The sequence below is a fragment of the Somniosus microcephalus genome, unplaced genomic scaffold (assembly GCF_052327205.1).
Source record: "Somniosus microcephalus isolate GS21.2 unplaced genomic scaffold, FLI_Smic_1.0 unresolved_chr7, whole genome shotgun sequence".
NCBI lineage: Eukaryota > Metazoa > Chordata > Chondrichthyes > Squaliformes > Somniosidae > Somniosus > Somniosus microcephalus.
In genome coordinates, this window is record NW_028225185.1 from 17,387,441 (window position 1) to 17,411,527 (window position 24,087).

Sequence of the window (24,087 nt, forward strand, 5' to 3'; positions counted from 1 at the left end):
CCAGAGCAATACCAAATATGCGAAAAACTGGCAAAGCTAGAATCTGCCATAAAAGATAACCAAAACCCGATAGACACCATAATATCTGAAAAAGAGCTAATTGAAAAACTCAAGGACCTGCGACCAGGAAAGGCTTGCGGGGCAGACGGCATCCTAAGCGAGATGATTAAACACACGGACGATAAAATGAGATTGGCTATACTGAAACTCTTCAACTTGGTTCTGAGTGTCGGTTACTTCCCTGATATCTGGAACAAAGGACTCATAACGCCCATATACAAAAGTGGGGATAAAGGTGACCCAAATAACTATCGAGGCATCTGTGTAAACAGTAACATGGGAAAGGTTTTCTGTAGTATCATAAACAAAAGACTTATAAACTTCCTTGAGGAGCACAATGTCTTGAGTAAAAGCCAAATTGGATTCCTGCCAAACTATAGAACATCAGATCATATCTTCACCCTACAGACCCTAATTGACAAACACGTCCATCAAAACAAAAGCAAAATCTACGCATGCTTTATAGATTTCCAGAAGGCTTTCGATTCCATCTGGCACGACGGTCTATTCCTGAAACTTATCGAAAGCGGGGTAGGGGGAAAAACATATGATGTAATTAAATCAATGTATACAAACAACAAATGTGCAGTTAAAATTGGAGACAAACAAACAAAATACTTCCCACAGGGGCGGGGGGTGACGCAGGGCTCGCCAATCTCACCGACACTCTTTAATATCTACATAAATGAATTGGCAAAACTACTTGAACAATCTACAGCACCCGGCCTCACCCTATATGAATCCAAGGTTAAATTCCTCCTCTATGCAGACGACCTGGTTCTACTGTCACCAACTAAGGAGGGTCTACAGCAGAACCTGGATCTGCTGGAATCAGTCTGTCAGACCTGGGCCCTGACAATAAACCTCCAAAAAACCAAAGTCCTCGTGTTCCAACAAAGATCCAGACATCAGGGACCCAAAATAAATCTCACACTAGGAACAACTAAAATCGAACAAACCACTAACTACACATACTTGGGCATAAAAATCAGCTCTATGGGAAATTTCAAACTGGCTGTGAATGAACTGAAAGAGAAAGCAAGAAGGGCTTTCTATGCCATTAAAAGATCAATCCAAATAGAAATCCCAATTAGCATTTGGCTCAAAATTTTCAAATCAGTAATTGAACCAATTGCACTTTATGGCAGTGAAGTGTGGGGACCGCTAACACAACAAGAATTTGCAAAATGGGACAAACACCCAATTGAGATCCTACATGCAGAATTCTGTAAAAGTATCCTCCGGACTCAAAGGAAAACCGTAAACAATGCATGCAGGGCAGAACTAGGCCAATTTCCACGAATAATTTCTATCCAAAAAAGAGCCACCAAATTTTGGAAACACCTAAAAATGAGCAACCCCCACTGCTATCATTACGAAGCCTTGAAATGCCAAGAGAGGACCATAAAGAATAACTCCCTCAGTCAACTAGTCCTGGGACTCAGTGAAGCAACCACTAACACTACTAACAATAACCAGCCCCAGGACAGTGACATCGTAGCACAGAGAATTCGACCCAACACAATTGTCACTAAACAAAAGGAAAAATACCTGTCATATTGGGCAGAAACAACAAAAACCCAAAGCAAACTCAATTGCTACTTGGCCCTAAACAGACAATACAACATGGCTGAGTACCTGACCATGGTAAAGGATAACAAACTGAGAAAAACCACGACAAGGTACAGACTTAGCGAACATAGCCTAGCGATCGAAAAAGGCAGACACAAGCAGACCAGGCTGCCAAGAGAGGACAGGATATGCTCTCACTGCAGTCAGGGAGTAGTGGAGACAGAGATGCACTTCCTCACAGCCTGTGGAAAATATCAGGGCATCAGGGAGAATTTCTACCAAAAATTCTCACAAATATGCCCGGAATTCAGAAATTTGAATGACGACCAAAAACTCCCATACATACTGGGGGAGGAGAGAAGCTGTGTAGCACTGGCGGCACACTATGTTACAGCTTGCCATGAACAGAGGGACAACCAGTAAACCTAAGAAAAGAGTATATATAAACAATGCGAATGTATATTTATACACTCAGGGATATACCTGTTTATACACTGTATGAATAGAACTGCGTTTATGTGTTCAACCATAAATGTATTTTGATGCTTTGGCAACATAAGATGTACCTTATCATGCCAATAAAGCGATTTGAATTGAATTGAGAGACAGCGAGAGGGACAGCGAGAGAGACATCGAGAGAGACAGCGAGAGAGACAGCGAGATAGAGACAGAGAGATAGAGACAGAGAGATAGAGACAGAGAGATAGAGACAGAGAGATAGAGACAGAGAGAGAGAGACAGAGAGAGAGAGACAGAGACAGAGACAGAGAGAGACAGAGAGAGAGAGAGACAGACAGACAGAGAGAGAGACAGAGAGAGAGAGAGAGAGCGAGAGCGACAGAGAGAGAGAGAGACAGAGAGAGAGACAGAGAGAGAGACAGAGAGAGCGAGAGCGAGAGATAGAGACAGAGAGACAGCGAGAGGTTCGGATGCCGCGGAGAGTGGCCTGCCGACAGTTACCAGGTCGGCCAGGGGCGAGAGGTACATGCTGATGGTGAAGACGGAACACAGCAGGCCCAGCTGGTTGAGGCGGATCGCCATGTCGGGCACCAGCATCTCGAAATAGATGTAGAGCGTCGTCAGGACGCCTCCCACAAGGGCAACCTTGGCCACCAACATTAACTGCGGAGGGAAGAGCAGAAAGAGGAAGGGGTTAACCAAGAACCTCGAGGGCCTACCGCTCAGAAATGGGCCGCTGGATCTGGCCTCAGCACCCCTTGTAGGAAATCAATTGATGGCTTGACCCTTGCCCTTTCCCCCGACCTCCTCAGCCCTTTCACCCATGACCTTTGCCTCCCAACTGCCCCCATACCCGCAGGCTTTGACCGAGATGGGATTTGGCGCTAATCCCTCTCGTTCTAGGCGTGGCGGGATTAACTCAATGAGTGGCCATCTTGCCTCCGAGTCAGGAGGGCGTGGGTGTGAGCCCTGACCTTCTGAGGACCCTACCCTTGACGAGGTCAAGTCCGCCCCCAAAACCATCAGATTTAATTTATTTGGAACCAACTGACATGTCGGGTGTTGGCCGTGGCCCGTGGCCCAGTGGGTCGCACTCTCTCTCTCGCCTCTGAGTTAGAAGTTCGTGGGTTCGAGCCCCCACTCCAGAGGCTTGAGCACAAAATCCAGGCCGACACTCCCAGCGCAGTACTGAGGGAGCGCTGCACCATCGGAGAGGCAGTACTGAGAGAGCGCCGCATTGTCGGAGGGGCGGTACTGAGGGAGCGCCGCACTGTCGGAGGGGCGGTACTGAGGGAGCGCCGCACTGTCGGAGGGGCAGTACTGAGGGAGCGCCGCACTGTCGGAGGGGCAGTACTGAGGGAGCGCCGCACTGTCGGAGGGGCAGTACTGAGGGAGCGCCGCACTGTCGGAGGGGCAGAACTGAGGGAGCACCGCACTGTCGGAGGGGCAGTACTGAGGGAGCGCCGCACTGTCGGAGGGGCGATACTGAGGGAGCGCCGCACTGTCGGAGGGGCGGTACTGAGGGAGCGCCGCACTGTCGGAGGGGCAGTACTGAGGGAGCGCCGCACTGTCGGAGGGGCAGTACTGAGGGAGCGCCGCACTGTCGGTGGGCAGTACTGAGGGAGCGCCGCACCGTCGGAGGGGCAGCACAGAGGGAGCGCCGCACCGTCGGAGGGGCAGTACTGAGGGAGCGCCGCACTGTCGGAGGGGCAGTACTGAGGGAGCGCCGCACTGTCGGAGGGGCGGTACTGAGGGAGCACCGCACTGTCGGAGGGGCAGTACTGAGGGAGCACCGTACTGTCGGAGGGGCAGTACTGAGGGAGCGCCGCACTGTCGGAGGGGCGGTACTGAGGGAGCACCGTACTGTCGGAGGGGCGGTACTGAGGGAGCACCGCACTGTCGGAGGGGCGGTACCGAGGGAGCGCCGCACTGTCGGAGGGGCGGTACTGAGGGAGCACCGCACTGTCGGAGGGGCGGTACTGAGGGAGCGCCGCACTGTCGGAGGGGCAGTACTGAGGGAGCGCCGCACTGTCGGAGGGGCAGTACTGAGGGAGCGCCGCACTGTCGGAGGGGCGGTACTGAGGGAGCGCCGCACTGTCGGAGGGGCAGTACTGAGGGAGCGCCGCACTGTCGGAGGGGCAGTACTGAGGGAGCGCCGCACTGTTGGAGGTGCCGTCTTTCTATTAAAAAAGAGAAGTAGAGGGGGGTGGGGGGGAGGGGTTCTCTCCGATGTTTTGGGCCCATATTCCTCCCTGAAATCAACCAAAAGAAAATTGGTCATTCATCTTTCGGGATCTTGCTGTCCACAAAATGGCAGCCGTGTTTGCCGACATTGCTGTCGGTGCCCATCAAAGTGGGACATCGGAACACGCCGAGATGATATTCAAAAGGGCTTCCCGTGGGATTCCATGCTGGTCCCTTCTCCTTTCCATGGTCTCCAAGCAAGGGAATGTTATTCAGACACAGGGCTCTCCCGGTTTTCCGTAGAGTGAGTGGCAGCGCCCCCTTCAACAGAGCTGGTGGGCCTGCCCTTTGTGTTCCACCTCTCCCAGCTTGACTGAAACCAGGGGAGTGGGGAATCTCAGGCGCAAATCCGATTCCCACCAGCCAATGGGGAAGCAAAGGGTGCAGACTCACATCCCAGCACCTGATGGGGAATCGAAGGCTTCAGACCCACAGCCCAGCACCCAATGGGGAATCAAAGGCCTCAGACCCACAGCCCAGCACTCAATGGGGAATCAAAGGCCTCAGACCCACAGCCCAGCACCCAATGGGGAATCGAAGGCCTCAGACCCACAGCCCAGCACATCCCAGCACCCAATGGGGAATCAAAGGCCTCAGACCCACAGCCCAGCACTCAATGGGGAATCAAAGGCCTCAGACCCACAGCCCAGCACCCAATGGGGAATCGAAGGCCTCAGACCCACAGCCCAGCACATCCCAGCACCCAATGGGGAATCGAAGGCCTCAGGCCCACAGCCCAGCACCCAATGGGGAATCGAAGGCCTCAGACCCACAGCCCAGCACATCCCAGCACCCAATGGGGAATCGAAGGCCTCAGGCCCACAGCCCAGCACCCAATGGGGAATCGAAGGCCTCAGGCCCACACCCCAGCACCCAATGGGGAATCAAAGGCCTCAGACCCACAGCCCAGCACCCAATGGGGAATCGAAGGCCTCAGGCCCACACCCCAGCACCCAATGGGGAATCAAAGGCCTCAGACCCACAGCCCAGCACCCAATGGGGAATCAAAGGCCTCAGACCCACAGCCCAGCACCCAATGGGGAATCAAAGGCCACAGACCCACAGCCCAGCACCCAATGGGGAATCAAAGGCCACAGACCCACAGCCCAGCACCCAATGGGGAATCAAAGGCCTCAGACCCACAGCCCAGCACACAATAGGGAATCAAAGGATCCAGACCCTCATCCCATCACTCCATGGGGAGAATCCCAGGAACAGATGCACATCCCATCACTCCATGGGGGAGACACCCAGGAACAGACCCTCACCCCATCACTCCATGGGGAGAATCCCAGGAACAGACCCACATCCCATCACTCCATGGGGAGACTCCCAGGAACAGACCCTCACCCCATCACTCCATGGGGGAGACTCCCAGGAACAGACCCTCACCCCATCACTCCATGGGGGAGACTCCCAGGAACAGACCCTCATCCCATCACTCGGTGGTGATATCCCCTGGGAGCGAGTCTCGAGCAGGGCACGGGTTGGGATCTGGGCCCTTGAGGAACGAGCCAGTAACGAGGTCCCTACCTTCTCCGTGCTGAAGTACAGGTAGGCCAGGATGTAGCAGAGCTGGAGGATGACGCCAATTGAGTTGACGGTCATGAGCGTCCAGTCGCCCTTCAGCTGCCCGTAGTAGAGCCAGCCCAGGTTACTACAGAGGGAGACAAGAGGTCCGGTCAATAGCGGCCCACAGGCCCAAGAGAAGCCCTTTCATGTTCCAGTGACTTTGGAACTTGTTGCTGCCCAGTTGCTGCAATAATTCAGGCCCGCTGCCCCCCTCCCCCTCCCCGATGGCCCAGGGTGCTGCTCAGCCATCTACACTAGGAAAGTCCCCAGGCTCCACCTCCGGCCTAGTCCGAATTGAGAGCTACAAGGAAGAACTTGCATTCAAGCAGCAGCTTGGGCTGCGGGCCAAGGTTCAGTGGGGACATGGGCGGGACTGGTGTGCAGCAGCGCGACAGGGAGAGGCGGGCAGCGCGACAGGGAGAGGCGGGCAGCGCGACAGGGCGAGGCGGGCAGCGCGACAGGGCGAGGCGGGCAGCGCGACAGGGCGAGGCGGGCAGCGCGACAGGGCGAGGCGGGCAGCGCGACAGGGCGAGGCGGGCAGCGCGACAGGGCGAGGCGGGCAGCGCGACAGGGCGAGGCGGGCAGCGCGACAGAGAGGCGGGCAGCGCGACAGAGAGCGCGGCAGAGAGAGACAGAGACAGAGAGAGACAGACAGCGAGAGAGAGAGAGAGGCAGAGAGAGAATAACGTATTATGCAACCATCACATGACCACTACTTAAAGGGGCAGTCCTCAAGAGCAAGGAGTGCCGAAAGCACTTTTCTTTGGAAAAACACAACAAAACCCGTTCGCCGCGCTAGCTGGGCCCAGCACCTGCGCGAGACGGAAGACACGACCCGCTCGCCGCTCTCTGAACGCATCCATCCTGAATACCCGTCGGGAAAGCACGCGGTGGCCCTTTAAGAAGTAAAATCTCCTCGATGCTCCACCCCCTCCCCGAGGGCGCCAGCTCTTGGGTGGGTGACCTTGGCCAGGTGGCATTTCCCCAGGCGCGAGCCTAGCCTGCGAGTGGCGGCCGGCTGTTCGACCATGGGGGGCATCGGCGGATTCGAGACGCTCAGCGTGGCGTCTCACCAACCTGCTCGAATTGCTCGAGGAAGTTACGAGGTTGATGGGTGTAGGGAGCTCGGCCGACACCACTATCCTTGATTTCAACAACCCACTGACAAGGCACCAATAAATCCTTTGGGAGTCACGGGCAGACTTGGGTTGGGTAAGTATTTGGATGCATTCTCGTAAAGAAGTTCCATTTCTCCCGCGCCTTTCACCACCTCAGGACGTCCCTCAGCGCTTTACAGCCAATGAAGTACTTTTTGAAGTGTGGTCACTGTTGTAATGTGGGAAACGCGGCAGCCAATTTGCGCACAGCAAGCTCCCACAAACAGCAATGTGATAATGACCAGATCATCTGTTTTTAGTGATGTTGGTTGAGGGATAAATATTGGCCCCAGGACACCGGGGAGAACTCCCCCTGCTCTTCTTCCAATAGTGGCCGTGGGATCTTTTACGTCCACCTGAGAGGGCAGAACAACCAAGATATAGGTGTCAGCCGTGATACAGTGGGTCGCGCTCTCTCACCCGAGTCAGAGGGTCACGGGTTCGAGTCCCACTCCAGAGACTTGAGCCCAAAATCCAGGCCGACACTCCCAGTGGCAGTACTGAGGGAGCGCCGCACTTTCGGAGGGGCAGTACTGAGGGAGCGCCGCACCTTCGGAGGGGCAGTACTGAGGGAGCGCCGCACTGTCGGAGGGGCAGTACTGAGGGAGCGCCGCACTGTCGGAGGGGCAGTACTGAGGGAGCGCCGCACTGTCGGAGGGGCAGTACTGAGGGAGCGCCGCACCGTCGGAGGGGCAGTACTGAGGGAGCGCCGCACCGTCGGAGGGGCAGTACTGAGGGAGCGCCGCACCGTCGGAGGGGCAGTACTGAGGGAGCGCCGCACCGTCGGAGGGGCAGTACTGAGGGAGCGACGCACCGTCGGAGGGGCAGTACTGAGGGAGCGCCGCACCGTCGGAGGGGCAGTACTGAGGGAGCGACGCACCGTCGGAGGGGCAGTACTGAGGGAGCGACGCACCGTCGGAGGGGCAGTACTGAGGGAGCGCACTGTCGGAGGGGCAGTACTGAGGGAGCGCCGCACTGTCGGAGGAGCAGTACTGAGGGAGCGCCGCACTGTCGGAGGGGCAGTACTGAGGGAGCGCACTGTCGGAGGGGCAGTACTGAGGGAGCGCCGCACTGTCGGAGGGGCAGTACTGAGGGAGCGCCGCACTGTCGGAGGGGCGGTACTGAGGGAGTGCCGCACTTTCGGAGGGGCGGTACTGAGGGAGCGCCGCACTGTCGGAGGGGCGGTACTGAGGGAGCGCCGCACTGTCGGAGGGGCGGTACTGAGGGAGCGATGCACTGTCGGAGGGGCAGTACTGAGGGAGCACCGCACTGTGGGAGGGGCAGTACTGAGGGAGCGCTGCACTGTCGGAGGGGCAGTACTGAGGGAGCGATGCACTGTCGGAGGGGCAGTACTGAGGGAGCGCCGCACTGTCGGAGGTGCCGTCTTTCGGATGAGACGTTGAACCGAGGCCCCGTCTGCCCTCTCGGGTGGATGTAAAAGATCCCACGGCCACTATTGGAAGAAGAGCAGGGGGAGTTCTCCCCGGTGTCCTGGGGCCAATATTTATCCTTCAACCAACATCACTAAAAACAGATGATCCGGTCATTATCACATTGCTGTGTGTGGGATCTTGCTGTGCGCAAATTGGATGCCGCGTTTCCTACATTACAACAGTGACCACACTTCAAAAAAAGTACTTCCTTGGCTGTGAAGCGCTTTGGGACGTCCTGAGGTGGTGAAAGGCGCTGGAGAAATGGGAGTCTTTCTTTAATCTAGAGTGGGACGGAGTGCTTGGTGTCTGTGAGCTCGATGTAGAGATCCCTGGGCCGGACTTACTTGATGGCAGTGGTGAGGAATGGGAGGAACTGGATGTTTTCGGTGCTCTTCCCGGAGATCATCTGCCTCAGGTCCGACCTGGAAAAGAGCAACAATTTACATTTATATAGCGCCTTTAATCATAGGACCGTAACAGCACAGAAGGAGGCCGTTCGGCCCATCGAGTCTGCTCTGGCACTTTCGGAGAACAATCTAGTTAGTCCCACTCCCCCGTTCTTTCCCCAGATCCCTGCAATTTTTTCGCCTTCAAGCATGATGTGCCTTCAACAACCACAAAACTAGAAGTTATTAACTTTAACAAGTTGGCTTTTAATCACTAAAATCAGAGCTAACATCTCAACACACCGACTGGCTCACAGGAATGAGTCATACAGATCCTGGGATCTTTAAGTAAGAGAAGTCAGGGGCGGAGCCAAGAGCCAAGACCTGGAACCTTCCAGGTTAGTCAGGGAAGAGGAAGTGAAACTATACACCGTGTGGGGGAGGGTAATATACATGAGTGCAAAACGAATACAGGATCAAGACAAACAGGTTTCATTACATTCACCCCTTCTTTAGATTTAGTCCATCGGGGTGATGTTTCTTAAAAGTTGGTATAAGTGAGTCTGTCAGGAGGTTTTGCGGTTCTCAGTGATTGGCGCAAAGTCGGTTGGGGTGCCGCTAGGGGAGTGGATTCTGGTTCCTCCGCTGTCCGGGCCTCCGCAGTGTCTTCCAGGTTATCTGCAGTGTCCTCCAGGTTAAGGTTGGGTATTGATACCTCTGGGCGTCCTGTCTCTTTTTGGTGTAGGTCTTCCTCGGGTAGTCTCTCATCGTTCTCTCCGCTCCCCGAGGGAGCGAGGTCTTTTATGGAAACAGTGTCCTCTCGCCCGTCAGAGTATTCGATATAGGCGTACTGAGGGTTTGCATGGAGGAGCTGTACCTTTTCCACAAGGGGGTTCGTTTTATGGCCTCTCACGTGCTTCCGCAATAGTACTGTCCCCGGAGACGTCAGCCACGCGGGTAGAGATATGCCCGAGGTGGATTTCCGGGGGAAAACGAACATCTTTTCGTGAGGGGTAGCGTTAGTGGCTGTACATAACAGAGACCTTATGGAGTGGAGCACGTCTGGGAGGACTTCCTGCCAGCGGGAGGTCGGAAGGCCTTTTGACTTTAAGGCTAATGTGACAGCCTTCCAAACAGTAGCATTCTCCCTTTCCACTTGCCCATTACCCCGGGGGTTGTAGCTAGTGGTTCTGCTAGTGGCTATCCCCTTTGAGACCAAGAACTGGCGCAGCTCGTCACTCATGAATGACGTCCCCCTATCGCTGTGTATGTAGTTCGGCATGCCAAACATGCAGAATAGATTACAGAGACACTTGATGACCGTGGCACTGGTCATGTCTGGGCAGGGAATGGCGAAGGGGAAGCGGGAATATTCATCGATGATATTGAGGAAGTATACGTTACGGTCGGCAGAGGGAAGGGGTCCCTTGAAGTCCAGACTTAGGTGCTCGAATGGCCGTGTGGCTTTGATAAGGTGTGCACGGTCAGGCCTGTAGAAACGAGGCTTGCATTCCGCACAGATGCGGCAGGCTCTGGTCATTGCCCTGACCTCCTCGATGGAGTGGGGCATATTGCGGGACTTTATAAAATGGTATAGTCGGGTGACCCCTGGGTGACAGAGGTCGTTGTGGAGACCCTGTAATTTGTCCGTATGAATGCTGGCAGACATTCCCCGCGATAGGGCGTCTGGGGGTTCATTAAGGGCTCCCGGCCTGTACATAATATCATAGTTGAACGTGGATAGTTCGATCCTCCACCTGAGTATTTTGTCATTCTTGATTTTCCCCTTTTGTTTGTTATTAAACATGAAAGCCACCGACTGCTGGTCGGTGAGCAGGGTGAAACGTTTGCCGGCTAGGTAGTGTCTCCAGTGCCGCACTGCCTCCACTATAGCTTGTGCCTCCTTCTCGACAGAAGAGTGCCTGATTTCAGGTCCCTGAAGGGTTCAGGAGAAGAAGGCCACAGGTCTCCCAGCCTGATTGAGGGTCGCAGCTAAGGCAAAGTCTGACGCATCGCTTTCGACTTGAAAGGGAATGCATTCGTCCACTGCACACACTGCAGCCCTTTCAATGTCCTGTTTGATACTGGTGAAAGCCTCCCGAGCTTCAGCTGATAGTGGGAAGGACATCGATTTAATGAGGGGTCGGGCCTTATCAGAGTAATTGGGCACCCATTGGGCATAATACGAAAAAAATCCCAGGCACCTTTTTAAAGCTTTGGGATTGTGTGGCAGGGGCAGTTCCTTTAGGGGGCGTAATCGGTCAGGGTCCGGTCCAATTACCCCATCTTCCACCACACAGCCGAGGATACAGAGATGGGTTGTGTTGAAGACACATTTGTCTTCGTTGTAGGTTAGATTCAGCTTTAGGGCAGTTTTTTAAAATCTCGCAAGATTTAGATCGTGGTCTTGCTGGTTGTGCCCGCAGATAGTGACATTGTCCAGATAGGGGTAGGTAGCTTGTAGTTTATTCTCGTCAACCATGCGGTCCATCTCACGTTGGAAGACCGAGACCCCATTTGTTACCCCGAAGGGCACTCTGAGAAAATGGTAGAGGCGTCCGTTCGCCTCAAAGGCGGTGTATGGGCGGTCCTCCGTTCTAATGGGGAGCTGGTGATACGCAGATTTGAGGTCGATAGTCGAGAAGACTCGGTATTGCGCAATGTGGTTGACCATTTCTGATATGCGGGGTAAAGGGTAGGCGTCCAGCTGGGTATAAATATTAACAGTCTGGCTGTAGTCAATTACCATCCGTTTCTTTTCGCTATTTTTAACTATGACTACTTGGGCACGCCACGGGCTGGTACTGCATTCAATAATGCCTTCCCGCAGGAGTCTGTCCACTTCCGCCTTGATAAAGTGTCTGTCTTCCAGACTGTACCGTCTACTTTTGGTCGCTATGGGCCTACAGTTCGGAGCGAGATTAACGAATAAAGAGGGCGGGCTGATTTTTAAGGTTGATAGGCCACAGACTGTGAGTGGCGGCTGGGACCCGCCATATGCTAGCGTGACACTTTCGTGGTGGCACTGGAAGTCCAGGCCCAAGATTACATTAACACAGAGTTCTGGCATCGCGAGGAGTTTAAAATCCTTGTAGTCCGTGCCTTTTACAGTCAGTGTTACCACACAGTAGCCCAAAATGTCCGAAGTGTGGGGCTTAGCAGCCATAGCAATTCTGCTCCGTGTAGGGGTTACCGTTAATGAGTGCCGCCGTACCAGGCTAGGGTGGATAAAACTCTCGGTACTCCCACAGTCAATTAAACATTTCGTTAAATTCCCGTTTACCTGTATGTCCATCATAGATTTTGTCAACGGGTGTGGCCTGGATTGATCCACCGTGATCGAAGCCACTGTTGGGCCCTGGGCGGCCGTTGAGTTGGGAAAAGATGGCGGATCCCAAGATGGCGGCCCGCACGGCACGCACGAGGCGGTGACGGAGTTGGAAATCGGATTCCCCCTGCAGACTTTGCTAAAATGCCCCTTTTTCTTACATTTGAAGCATGTAGCGTCCTTCGCTGGGCATCGTTGTCTGGGGTGCTTGGCCTGGCCGCAGAAGTAGCATTTCGGGCCTCGAGACATTGCCGCTGTAGTAGGACTCCTGGGTGAACTTCTGTGTGGGGACTCCGGCGGTGTAGAGCTGGTCTGAGACCTGGATGGGGAAGATGGCTGATTCCAAGATGGCGGCCCGCTCGGCACGCATGAGGCGGTGAGGGCCGCATGGTCGGAAGAATAAGAGTCAGAGTTTTTCTGGGCCACGTCCAGCGATCGCGCAGTGGCCACTGCCTTTTTTTAAAGTCCAGGACCTCCTTCTCCAGCAGTCTCTGCCGGATATAATTCGATTTGAGGCCCGTGATGAAGGAATCGCGGACCAATTCGTCAGAGTACGCGTTGGCCGTCACGGCCTTGCAGTTACAGTCCCGGACCAGGTCCTTTAGGCCCTGTAAGAAATCGTCCATTGATTCCTCAGGTCGCTGCCTGCGTGTAGCCAGCAGATGTCTGGTGTACACTTCGTTTACCGGCCTCTGGTATTGGGCCTTCAGGATAGCGATGGCCTCCGTGTAAGAGGTGGCGTCCCGGATGAACGAATAAATCCGATGATTAACGCGAGTAGTCAGTAGACTCAGTTTATCTACCTCGCTAGCGGATGAGGCCCTCGCGAAGAGTTCGAAGCATTTGAGCCAGTGTCCAAATTGATTTGATGCTTCAGCAGAATGTGGATCCAAGTCCAGACGCTCTGGTTTTAAGAGTCGATCCATCCTAGTATTCTTTAGTGATTAAAATTGATGTGCCTTCAATAACCACAAAACTAGAGGTTATAGACTTTAACAAGTTGGCTTTTAATCACTAAGATCAGAGCTAACATCTCAACACACTGACTGGCTCACAGGAATGAGTCATACAGATCCTGGGATCTTTAAGTAAGAGAAGTCAGGGGCGGAGCCAAGAGCCAAGACCTGGAACCTTCCAGGTTAGTCAGGGAAGAGGAAGTGAAACTATACACCGTGTGGGGGAGGGTAATATACATGAGTGCAAAACGAATACAGACAAGACAAACAGGTTTCATTACAAAGCATTTATCCAATACCTCGGGAGCCGACTGTCAACAAGGGCAGACATCGACATCGAAGTCCAACACCGCCTTCAGTGTGCCAGTGCAGCCTTCGGTTGCCTGAGGAAGAGAGTGTTTGAAGACCAGGACCTCAAACCCGGCACTAAGCTCATGGTCTACAGAGCAGCAGTGATACCCGCCCTGCTGTAGGCCTCAGAGACATGGACCATGTACAGCAGGTACCTCAATGCACCGGAGAGGTACCACCAACGCTGCCTCCGCAAGATCCTGCAAATCCATTGGCAGGATAGGCGCACCAACGTCAGTGTTCTTGCTCAGGCCAACATCCCCAGCATCGAAGCTCTGACCAAGCTCGATCAGCTCCGATGGACGGGTCACATTGTCCGCATGCCCGATACGAGACTCCCAAAACAAGCGCTCTACTCGGAGCTCCGACACGGCAAGAGAGCCCCAGGTGGGCCGAGGAAACACTTCAAGGACACCCTCAAAGCCTCCTTGAAAAAGTGTTACATCCCCATCGACACCTGGGAATCCCTGGCCCCAAGACCGCACAAAGTGGAGGAGAAACATCCGGGAAGGCGCCGAACACCTCGAGTCTCTTCGCCGGGAGCAAGCGGAAGCCAAGCGGAAGGAGCGCACGTCAACCCAAGCACCCCACCCACCCGCCCCTTCAACCACCGTCTGCCCCACCTGTGACAGAGACTGTAGGTCCCGCATTGGACTCATCAGTCACCTGAGAAAACTCATTATTAGTGTGGAAGCAAGTCACCCTCGGTTCCGAGGGACTGCCTAAGAGGATTGGGACCTTTTGAAAACCACGATTGAGTCTCCCTCCACCACCCTCTCAGGCAGCTCACTCCAGATCCCAACCACTCGCTGCATAAAATAGTTTTGCCTCACGTCGCCATTTCGTTCTTCTGCCAATCGCCTTAAATCTGTGTCCTCTGGTTCGCGACCCTTCCACCAATGGGAACAGTTTCTCTCTATCCAGACTCATGATTTTGACCCCCTCGATCAAATCTCCTCTCAACCTTCTCTGCTCCAAGGAGAACAACCCCAGCTTCTCACGTCTATCCACGTCACTGAAGTCCCTCATCCCTGGGACCGTTCCAGTAAATCTCCTCCGCACCCTCTCTGAGGCCTTCACATCCTTCCTAAAGCGCGGTGCCCAGAATTGGACACAAGACTCCAGTTGAGGCCGGACCAGTGTTTTATAAAGATTCATCATAACCTCCTTGCTTCTGTACTCTATACCTCTATGTATGAAGCCCAGGATCCCGTGCGCTTTTATTAACCTGTCGTGCTGCCTTCAAAGATTGGTGTACAAAAACTCAGAGCAATGTAGTAAAACGTCCCAAGGTGCTTCACAGGAGCGATTATCAGACAATTTGACACCGAGCCACATAAGGAGATATTAGGACAGGTGACCAAAAGCTTGGTCACACACACAGAATCACAGAATCCCCACAGTGCAGATAGAGGCCATTTCGGCCCATCGAGCCTGCACCGACACATATCCCACCCGATCCCCGTAACCCCACGTATTTAATCCCCCTAACACTAAGGGTCAATTTATCATAGCCAATCATCCTAACCCGCACATCTTTGGACTGTGGGAGGAAACCGGAGCACCCGGAGGAAACCCACGCAAACACGGGGAGAATGTGCAAACTCCACACAGACAGTCGCCCGAGGCCGGAGTCGAAGAGGTCGGTTTTAAGGAGCGTCTTAAAGGAGGAGAGAGAGGCGGAGAGGTTTAGGGAGGGAATTCCAGAGCTCGGGGCCCAGGCGGCTGAAGGCACGGCCGCCAATTGTGGAGCGATGGAAATCGGGGGGATGCGCGAGAGGCCAGAATCGGAGGAGCATCACATAGCGCATACCACACGGAAACAATCCATTGGGCCCAACCGCTCCGTGCCGGTGTTTCTGCTCCACACCAGCCTCCTCCCGCCCCTCTTCATCTCACCCCATCACCGTATCCTTCGATTCCTTCCTCCCTCGTGTGTTTATCCAGCTTCCCCTTAAATGGAGGGGCGATTTTGAACAGGAGGATGGGAATTTGAAATGAATTTTAACATTAATCTCCCTTAGCAACTGCGCATGCCAGTGAAATTAACCAGAAAAAGACAGACTTGTATTTCTATCGCATCTTTCCCCACCTCAGGACGTCCCAAAGCGCCTCACAGCCAATGAGGCCCTTTGTTCTTTTAAAAGTGTGGTCACTGTTCTAATTTACAAAAGGTAAATCGTGCTTGACTAATCTACTGGAATTTTTTGAGGATGTAACTGGTAAAATAGATAAGGGAGAACCAGTGGGTGTGGTGTATTTGGACTTTCAGAAGGCCTTCGATAAGGTCCCGCATAAGAGATTAGCATGTAAAGTTAAAGCACATGGGATTGGGGGCAAGGTACTGACTTGGAGTCGGGGAGTCCAGAACCAGGGGTCACAGTCTAAGGATAAAGGGGTAAGCCATTTAGGACTGAGATGAGGAGGAATTTCTTCACCCAGAGAGTGGTGAACCTGTGGAATTCTCTACCACAGAAGGCAGTTGAGGCCAATTCATTAAATATATTCAAGAAGGAGTTAGATATATTTCTTAAGGCTAAAGGGATCAAGGGATATGGGGAGAAAGCAGGGACAGGGTACTGAATTTGGATGATCAGCCATGATCTCATTAAATGGTGGAGCAGGCTCGAGGGGCCGAATGGCCGACTCCTGCTCCTATCTTCTATGTTTCTATGTATGTTTTCTATGTAGGAATCGCGGCAGCCAATTTGCGCACAGCAAGCTCCCACAAACAGCAATGTGATAAATGACCGGATCATCTGTTTTAGTGATGTTGGTTGAGGGATAAAAATTGGTCCCGGGACACCAAGGGGTGGGGGTGGTGGGGGGGGGGGGTTGGAGCACTGCCCCTCCGACAATGCGGCGCTCCCTCAGTACTGCCCCTCCGACAGTGCGGCGCTCCCTCAGTACTGCCCCTCCGACAGTGCGGCGCTCCCTCAGTACCGCCCCTCCGACAGTGCGGCGCTCCCTCAGTACCGCCCCTCCGACAGTGCGGCGCTCCCTCAGCACCGCCCCTCCGACAGTGCGGCGCTCCCTCAGTACCGCCCCTCCGACAGTGCGGCGCTCCCTCAGCACCGCCCCTCCGACAGTGCGGCGCTCCCTCAGTACCGCCCCTCCGACAGTGCGGCGCTCCCTCAGCACCGCCCCTCCGACAGTGCGGCGCTCCCTCAGTACCGCCCCTCCGACAGTGCGGCGCTCCCTCAGCACCGCCCCTCCGACAGTGCGGCGCTCCCTCAGTACCGCCCCTCCGACAGTGCGGCGCTCCCTCAGTACCGCCCCTCCGACAGTGCGGCGCTCCCTCAGTACCGCCCCTCCGACAGTGCGGCGCTCCCTCAGTACTGCCCCTCCGACAGTGCAGCACTCCCTCAGCACTGGGAGTGCCGGCCAGGATTGTGTTGAACTGGGAGTGTCAGCATGGATTTCTTTCGGGCTCAAGTCTCTGGAGTGGAGTGGGGGGCTGGGGGCTCGAACCCAGCACCTTCTGATTCAATAGTGTGTGTGTACCACCCACTGAACCGTGGTGAGAGACAATATGACTGAGAGTACAGTGTGTGGAGGAGTGGAAACTGACGCGGAGTCAGTAACAATGCAACAGGTTAATTTCAGAACAGAGAGAGACAGAAAAAGAAACAAATGTCGGTTTCACTTTGAAGCTACTCACAGGCCGGTGGCGAACATCCATATTGTGAAGACCAGACAGCACCAGGACAGCAGCAGGAGGGTCTCCATCGGGGAAAGGGGAGCTTGGCTCTGGCGAGGAGGGTGCGGCTGGTGGATGTTAGTTTGTGATCACAATTGGCAACAATGTCAATGCGGAACTGCCACCAATTCACCCCCAATGTTGCATTTTGCTCTGCCACAGTGTAACCCTGGTGTGGGATACTCCGGGCTGGGTTATCAGAGGGGGACAGGGGGTTCAGGGGAGAGGGGGGTGGACACAGAGAGAAAGTTGCTGATTGCAGCCACCGAGCTCCCTACAACACAGACACGTGGCCAGTATTTGGCTCCAGACAGGAAATAGGAAAGAGCTGTCGCTGCAGCTAGTCTCTGCTCACACACACACATCACGTCCTCTCTTTGTGCCGCTCGGGTTTATCTTCCCTCCTGAAAAGATTTCTCTGTTCTCAGATTCCCCCTCCTCTCTCTCACACTGTCAGAGACTCACACACAGTCTCTCTCTCTCTCACACACACACACAGTCACTTTCTCTCTCTCTCTCTCTCAATTCAATATATCTGTTTATACACTGTACGAATAGATCTGCGTTTATGTGTTCAACCATAAATGTATTTCGATGCTTTGGCAACATAAGATGTACCTTGTCATGCCAATAAAGCGATTTGAATTGAATTGAATTGAATTATTGGCATGACAAGGTACATCTTATGTTGCCAAAGCATCGAAAAACATTCATGGTTGAACACATAAACGCCGATCTATTCATACAGTGTATAAACAGACTCTCTCTCTCTCTCTCTCCCTTTCTCTCTCCAATTCCAATTTTCCAATTAAAATGCTTTATTGGCATGAAAGTTTACAGAGAACCATATTGCCAAAGCTTACATAGCAAAAAGGTACAGTTTTCCAACATTCTGTAGGTGTCAATCGATTTGACATTTGTTGGGTACATACAATATTACTTTTAAACAATATTAATTTTAAACAGTCTTTGTACTTCATTTGGTACGTTCAATATTAATTTTAAACAGTCTTAATTTTAAACAGTCCTCAGGTTGTGACATGTTGTTACATATTTGGCCCCAAGGTATGGTCTGTCTCCTTCTCCTAGGACTAATCTCAATTTTGACAGATCATCCAATTCCTTGAAATCTGGGGTTGTTTGGCTTAGCTTGTTGAATAATATGTTTCTTGATGTGTTGAATTTTTCGCATTTTAGGAGGAAATGCATTTCTGTTTCAACCTCGCCAGCCAGACATTGATCGCATATTCTATTCTCTCTAGGCTGCCAGGATTTCTTGTATCTGCCTTTTTCAATTTCCAGTTGGTGGTCGCTTAGTCTGTACCTGGTGAGGGTCTGTCTCTGTTTTGTGTCTCTGATGGTCGTGAGGTAGTCTGCCAGTTTATATTCTCTTTTTAGGGCCCGGTAACATTCTAATCTGCTTTGGCTTTCGGTTATTTTGTTCCAATGTTCCAGGTAGGTTTCTTTGCATTTTTTAATGATTTGGTTCACTCGGATTGGTGTTTGGGCGGCTGTGTTGGTCTGGGGCTGGTCAGGGTCCGGCTGAGTACTTAGTTTCCGTAGCAGCTGACTCAGGGGACTCTTTTCTGGGTTTAGCTCTTGGGTCTGAAAGGCTTTGAAATGAAGGGTGTCTGGGGAGCTAGATTTGAGGTGATTTAGGAAGTTTAGTGCTCGTTTTTGGATGTTTATTATCAGTGGGTATCTGCCTAGTTCGGCTCTGCATGCATTTGTTGGCGTTTTCCTTTGGGTGCGAAGGATGCTTCGGCAGAATTCTGCATGTAGGGCTTCTATTGTATGTTTTTCCCATTTAGTGTAGCTTTGGTGATTTAGCGGGCCCCATACTTCACTACCGTACAGTGCAATGGGCAGGATTATGCTGTCAAATATTTTGAGCCAGATTTTGATTGGGATTTGGATGTTGTAGAATTTTCTTTTTATTGCATATAGGGCTCTTCGGGCTTTTTCTTTTAGTGCATTCACTGCTATGCTGAAGCTCCCTGATGCTGTAATAGTTAGACCAAGGTAGGTGTAGCTCATAGTGTGTCCTATAGTGGTATCACTGAGGGTAAACTGGTATTTGTTTTCCTGACATCTGGGCCTTTTTTGAAAAATCATGATGTTGGTTTTCTTTAGATTTACTGTTAGAGCCCAATTTTGGCAGTATTTGTCGAGTAGGTCTAGTTGTTGCTGTAATCCCTGTTCTGTGGGAGACAGCAGAACCAGGTCGTCCGCATAGAACAGGGATTTCACTTCTCCATCTAGGAGACGGAGACCTGGTGACTCGCTTTGCTCCAGCATGTCTGCTAATTCATTTATGTATATGTTGAACAGGGTCGGGCTCAAATTGCAGCCCTGCCGGACGCCTCTTCTCTGGGTGAAGAAATCGGTGCGTTTGTCTCCAATTTTGACCCCGCATTTGTTTTTCAGATACATTGATTTAATAAGGTCATAGACTTTGCCCCCTATTCCACATTGAAGAAGTTTATAATAGAGCCCTTCGTGCCATATAGAGTCAAAGGCTTTCTTGAAGTCGATGAAACAGGCGAATATTTTCCCATTTTTTGTTTGGTGTATATGTTTTTCAATGAGGGTGTGAAGGGTATAGATATGGTCGGCGGTGCGGTGTTTTGGAAGAAAGCCTATTTGTTTTTTTCTGAGGATATTATGTTTGTTAAGAAAATCAAGTAATCTACTATTTAGAATACTGCAGAATAACTTCCCTAGACAACTGTTGACACAGATGCCGCGGTAGTTATTTGGGTCTGATTTGTTTCCGCTTTTATATATGGGGGAGATTAGTCCTTGGCACCAGATATCGGGAAAACAGCCTGAACGTAATATGATGTTGAATAATTTGAGTACCGCACCCTGCATCTCCATATTGCTGAACTTGAGCATTTCATTTTTGATGTTGTCTGGGCCACAGGCTTTCTTTAGGTGGAGAGATTTTGTTTTTGTGGCCATTTCTTTCCATGTGATTGGGGAGTCTAGAGGGTTTTGGTTGTCTTTGATTGTTGCTTCTAATGTGTGGAGTTTTTCTGTGACCTGATGTTGACTTGGGTTTGTTTCGTTTATTGGGATGTCTTTGTAGAGGTTTTCAAAATGTGTTCTCCAGATGTCGCCATCTTGGATTGGTAATGCTTGCAATTGTGTTGTACTCAGGTTATTCCACATTTCCCAGAATTGTTTTGGGTTGGTGGAGTTTTCAATTTCTTCTAGTATTTTGTGGGTATAGTTTTGTGTTTTGTTCCTAATGGTGTGTTTATATCTTTTGAGGGTTTCATTGTATCTAGTACGTAGGTCCGGATTGTTTGGTTGGCGATGCTTTTGGTTTGATATTTTTCTCAGGTCTTTTCTGGCATTTTTGCATTCGTGGTCAAACCATTTCTTATTTTTATTTTGTCTTTTGTGACTCTTCCTCTTCTGTTTCACGAGGTCGGCTTTTACAGCTGCCTCATGAAAGATCATATTTATATCCTCTATGGCCATGTTTACCCCATCTCTGGTGATCTCATATAGATTTTCTTTAAATTTTGAAATTTTACTTGTGAGATCAGGTGAATTTAGTGCTGTGATGAATTTATCTCCACTGTCTGGGGCCCATCTGTATGTCTGGTTTATTTTATGTAGCTTACTCTCTCTCTCTCACACAGTCCCTCTCTCTCTCTCTCTCTCTCACACAGTCTCTCTCTCTCTCTCTCTCTCTCTCTCTCACACAGTCTCTCTGTCTCTCTCTCTCTCCCCCCTCTCAATTCAATTCAATTCAATTCAAATCGCTTTATTGGCATGATAAGGTACATCTTATGTTGCCAAAGCATCAAAAAACATTTATGGTTGAACACATAAACGCCGATCTATCCATACAGTGTATAAACAGATATATCCCTGAGTGTATAAATATACATTCGTATAATTTGTATATACTCTTTTCTTAGGTTTACTGGTTGTCCCTCCGTTTATGGCAAGCTGTAACATAGTGTGCCGCTAAGGTTACACAATTTCTCTCTTCCCCTAGTAGGTATGGGAGTTTTTGGTCGTCATTCAAATTTCTGAATTCAGGGCATATTTTTGTGAATTTTGGGTCGAAATTCTCCCTTATGCCCTGATATTTTCTACAAGCTGTGAGGAAGTGCATCTCTGTCTCCACCACTCCCTGGCTGCAGTGAGAGCAAATCCTGTCCTCTCTTGGTAGCCGGGTCTGCCTGTGTCTACGTTTTTCGATGGCCAGGCTATGTTCACTAAGTCTGTACATTGTCAAGGTTTTTCTCAGTTTGCTATCCTTTACCATGGTCAGGTAATCAGCCATGTTGTATTGTCTGTTTAGGGCCAAGTAGCAATTGAGTTTGTTTTGGGTTTTTGTTGTTTCTGCCCAATATGACAGATATTTTTCCTTTTGCTTAGTGACAATTGTGTTGGGTCGCGTTCTCTGTGCTACGATGTCACTGTCCTGGGGCTGGTTATTGTTAGTAGTGTTAGTAGTAACTTCACTGAGTCCCAGGACTAGTTGACTGAGGGTATTCTTCTTTATGGTCCTCTCTTGGCATTTCAGGGCTTCGTAATGATAGCATTGGGGGTTGCTCATTTTTTGGTGTTTCCAAAATTTGGTGGCTCTTTTTTGGATAGTGATTATTAATGGATATTGGCCTAGTTCTGCCCTGCATGCATTGTTTACGGTTTTCCTTTGGGTCTGGAGGATATTTTCACAGAATTCTGCATGTAGGATCTCAATGGGGTGTTTGTCCCATTTTGCGAATTCTTGTTGTGTTAGTGGTCCCCACACCTCACTGCCATAGAGTGCAATTGGTTCAATTACTGATTTAAAAATTTTGAGCCAAATGCTAATTGGAATTTCTATTTGGATTGATTTTTTAATGGCATAGAAAGCCCTTCTTGCTTTCTCTTTCAGTTCATTCACAGCCAGGTGAAAATTTCCCATAGAACTGATTTTTAAACCCAAGTATATGTAGTTAGTGGTCTGTTCAATTTTAGTTGTTCCTAGTGTGAAATTTATTCTGGGTCCCTGATGTCTGGAACTTTGCTGGAACACAAGGACATTGGTTTTTTGGGGGTTTATTGTCAGGGCCCAGGTCTGACAGAACGACTCTAGCAGATCCAGGTTCTGCTGTAGACCCTCCTTAGTTGGTGACAGCAAAACCAGGTCATCTGCATAGAGGAGGAATTTAACCTTGGATTCATATAGGGTGAGGCCGGGTGCTGTAGATTGTTCAAGTAGTTTTGCCAATTCATTTATGTAAATATTAAAGAGTGTCGGTGAGATGGGCGAGCCCTGCGTCACACCACGCCCCTGTGGGAAGTATTTTGTTTGTTTCTTTCCAATTTTAACTGCACATTTATTGAATTCAAATTGCTTTATTGGCATGACAAGGTACATCTTATGTTGCCAAAGCATCGAAAAACATTTATGGTTGAACACATAAACGCAGATCTATCCATACAATGTATAAACAGATATATCCCTGAGTGTATAAATATACATTCGTATAATTTGTATATACTCTTTTCTTAGATTTACTGGTTGTCCCTCTGTTTATGGCAAGCTGTAACATAGTGTGCCGCTAAGGTTACACAATTTCTCTCTTCCCCTAGTAGGTATGGGAGTTTTTGGTCGTCATTCAAATTTCTGAATTCAGGGCATAGTTTTGTGAATTTTGGGTAGAAATTCCCCCTTATGCCCTGATATTTTCCACAAGCTGTGAGGAAGTGCATCTCTGTCTCCACCACTCCCTGACTGCAGTGAGAGCATATCCTGTCCTCTCTTGGCAGCCGGGTCTGTCTGTGTCTGCCTTTTTCGATGGCCAGGCCATGTTCACTAAGTCTGTACATTGTCAAGGTTTTTCTCAGTTTGCTATCCTTTACCATGGTCAGGTATTCAGCCATGTTGTATTGTCTGTTTAGGGCCAAGTAGCAATTGAGTTTGTTTTGGGTTTTTGTTGTTTCTGCCCAATATGACAGATATTTTTCCTTTTGCTTAGTGACAATTGTGTTGGGTCGAATTCTCTGTGCTACGATGTCACTGTCCTGGGGCTGGTTATTGTTAGTAGTGTTAATAGTTACTTCACTGAGTCCCAGGACTAGTTGACTGAGGGTATTCTTCTTTATGGTCCTCTCTTGGCATTTCAGGGCTTCGTAATGATAGCAGTGGGGGTTGCTCATTTTTAGGTGTTTCCAAAATTTGGTGGCTCTTTTTTGGATAGTAATTATTCATGGATATTGGCCTAGTTCTGCCCTGCATGCATTGTTTACGGTTTTCCTTTGAGTCCGGAGGATACTTTTACAGAATTCTGCATGTAGGATTTCAGTTGGGTGTTTGTCCCATTTTGCAAATTCTTGTTGTGTTAGTGGTCCCCACACCTCACTGCCATAGAGTGCAATTTGTTCAATTACTGATTTGAAAATTTTGAGCCAAATGCTAATTGGGATTTCTATTTGGATTGATTTTTTAATGGCATAGAAAGCCCTTCTTGCTTTCTCTTTCGGTTCATTCACAGCCAGATGAAAATTTCCTGTAGAACTGATTTTTAAGCCCAAGTATGTGTAGTTAGTGGTTTGTTCAATTTTCGTTGTTCCTAGTGTGAAATTTATTCTGGGTCCCTGATGTCTGGATCTTTGCTGGAACACAAGGACTTTGGTTTTTTTGGGGGTTTATTGTCAGGGCCCAGGTCTGACAGAATGACTCTAGCAGATCCAGGTTCTGCTGTGGACCCTCCTTAGTTGGTGACAGCAGAACCAGGTCATCTGCATAGAGGAGGAATTTAACCTTGGATTCATATTGGGTGAGGCCGGGTGCTGTAGATTGTTCAAGTAGTTTTGCCAGTTCATTTATGTAAATATTAAAGAGTGTCGGTGAG

General features: G+C 50.6%; 1 protein-coding gene across 1 annotated transcript in view; it reads right to left on the reverse strand.

Moving 5' to 3' along the window:
* slc50a1 (solute carrier family 50 member 1) overlaps positions 1 to 17,544 on the reverse strand; it is a 24,185-nt gene extending 6,641 nt beyond the window's left edge. Inside the window, exons 1-4 of the mRNA XM_085978731.1 lie at positions 17,180 to 17,544; positions 8,842 to 8,919; positions 5,869 to 5,992; positions 2,593 to 2,754 (exon numbers count right to left, since the gene is read on the reverse strand). Coding sequence (XP_085834857.1) covers positions 2,593 to 2,754; positions 5,869 to 5,992; positions 8,842 to 8,919; positions 17,180 to 17,247 — 432 coding nt within the window. The 5' untranslated portion in view covers positions 17,248 to 17,544. The remainder of the gene's footprint in view (positions 1 to 2,592; positions 2,755 to 5,868; positions 5,993 to 8,841; positions 8,920 to 17,179) is intronic.
* Between the last annotated feature and the right edge of the window lie 6,543 nt (positions 17,545 to 24,087).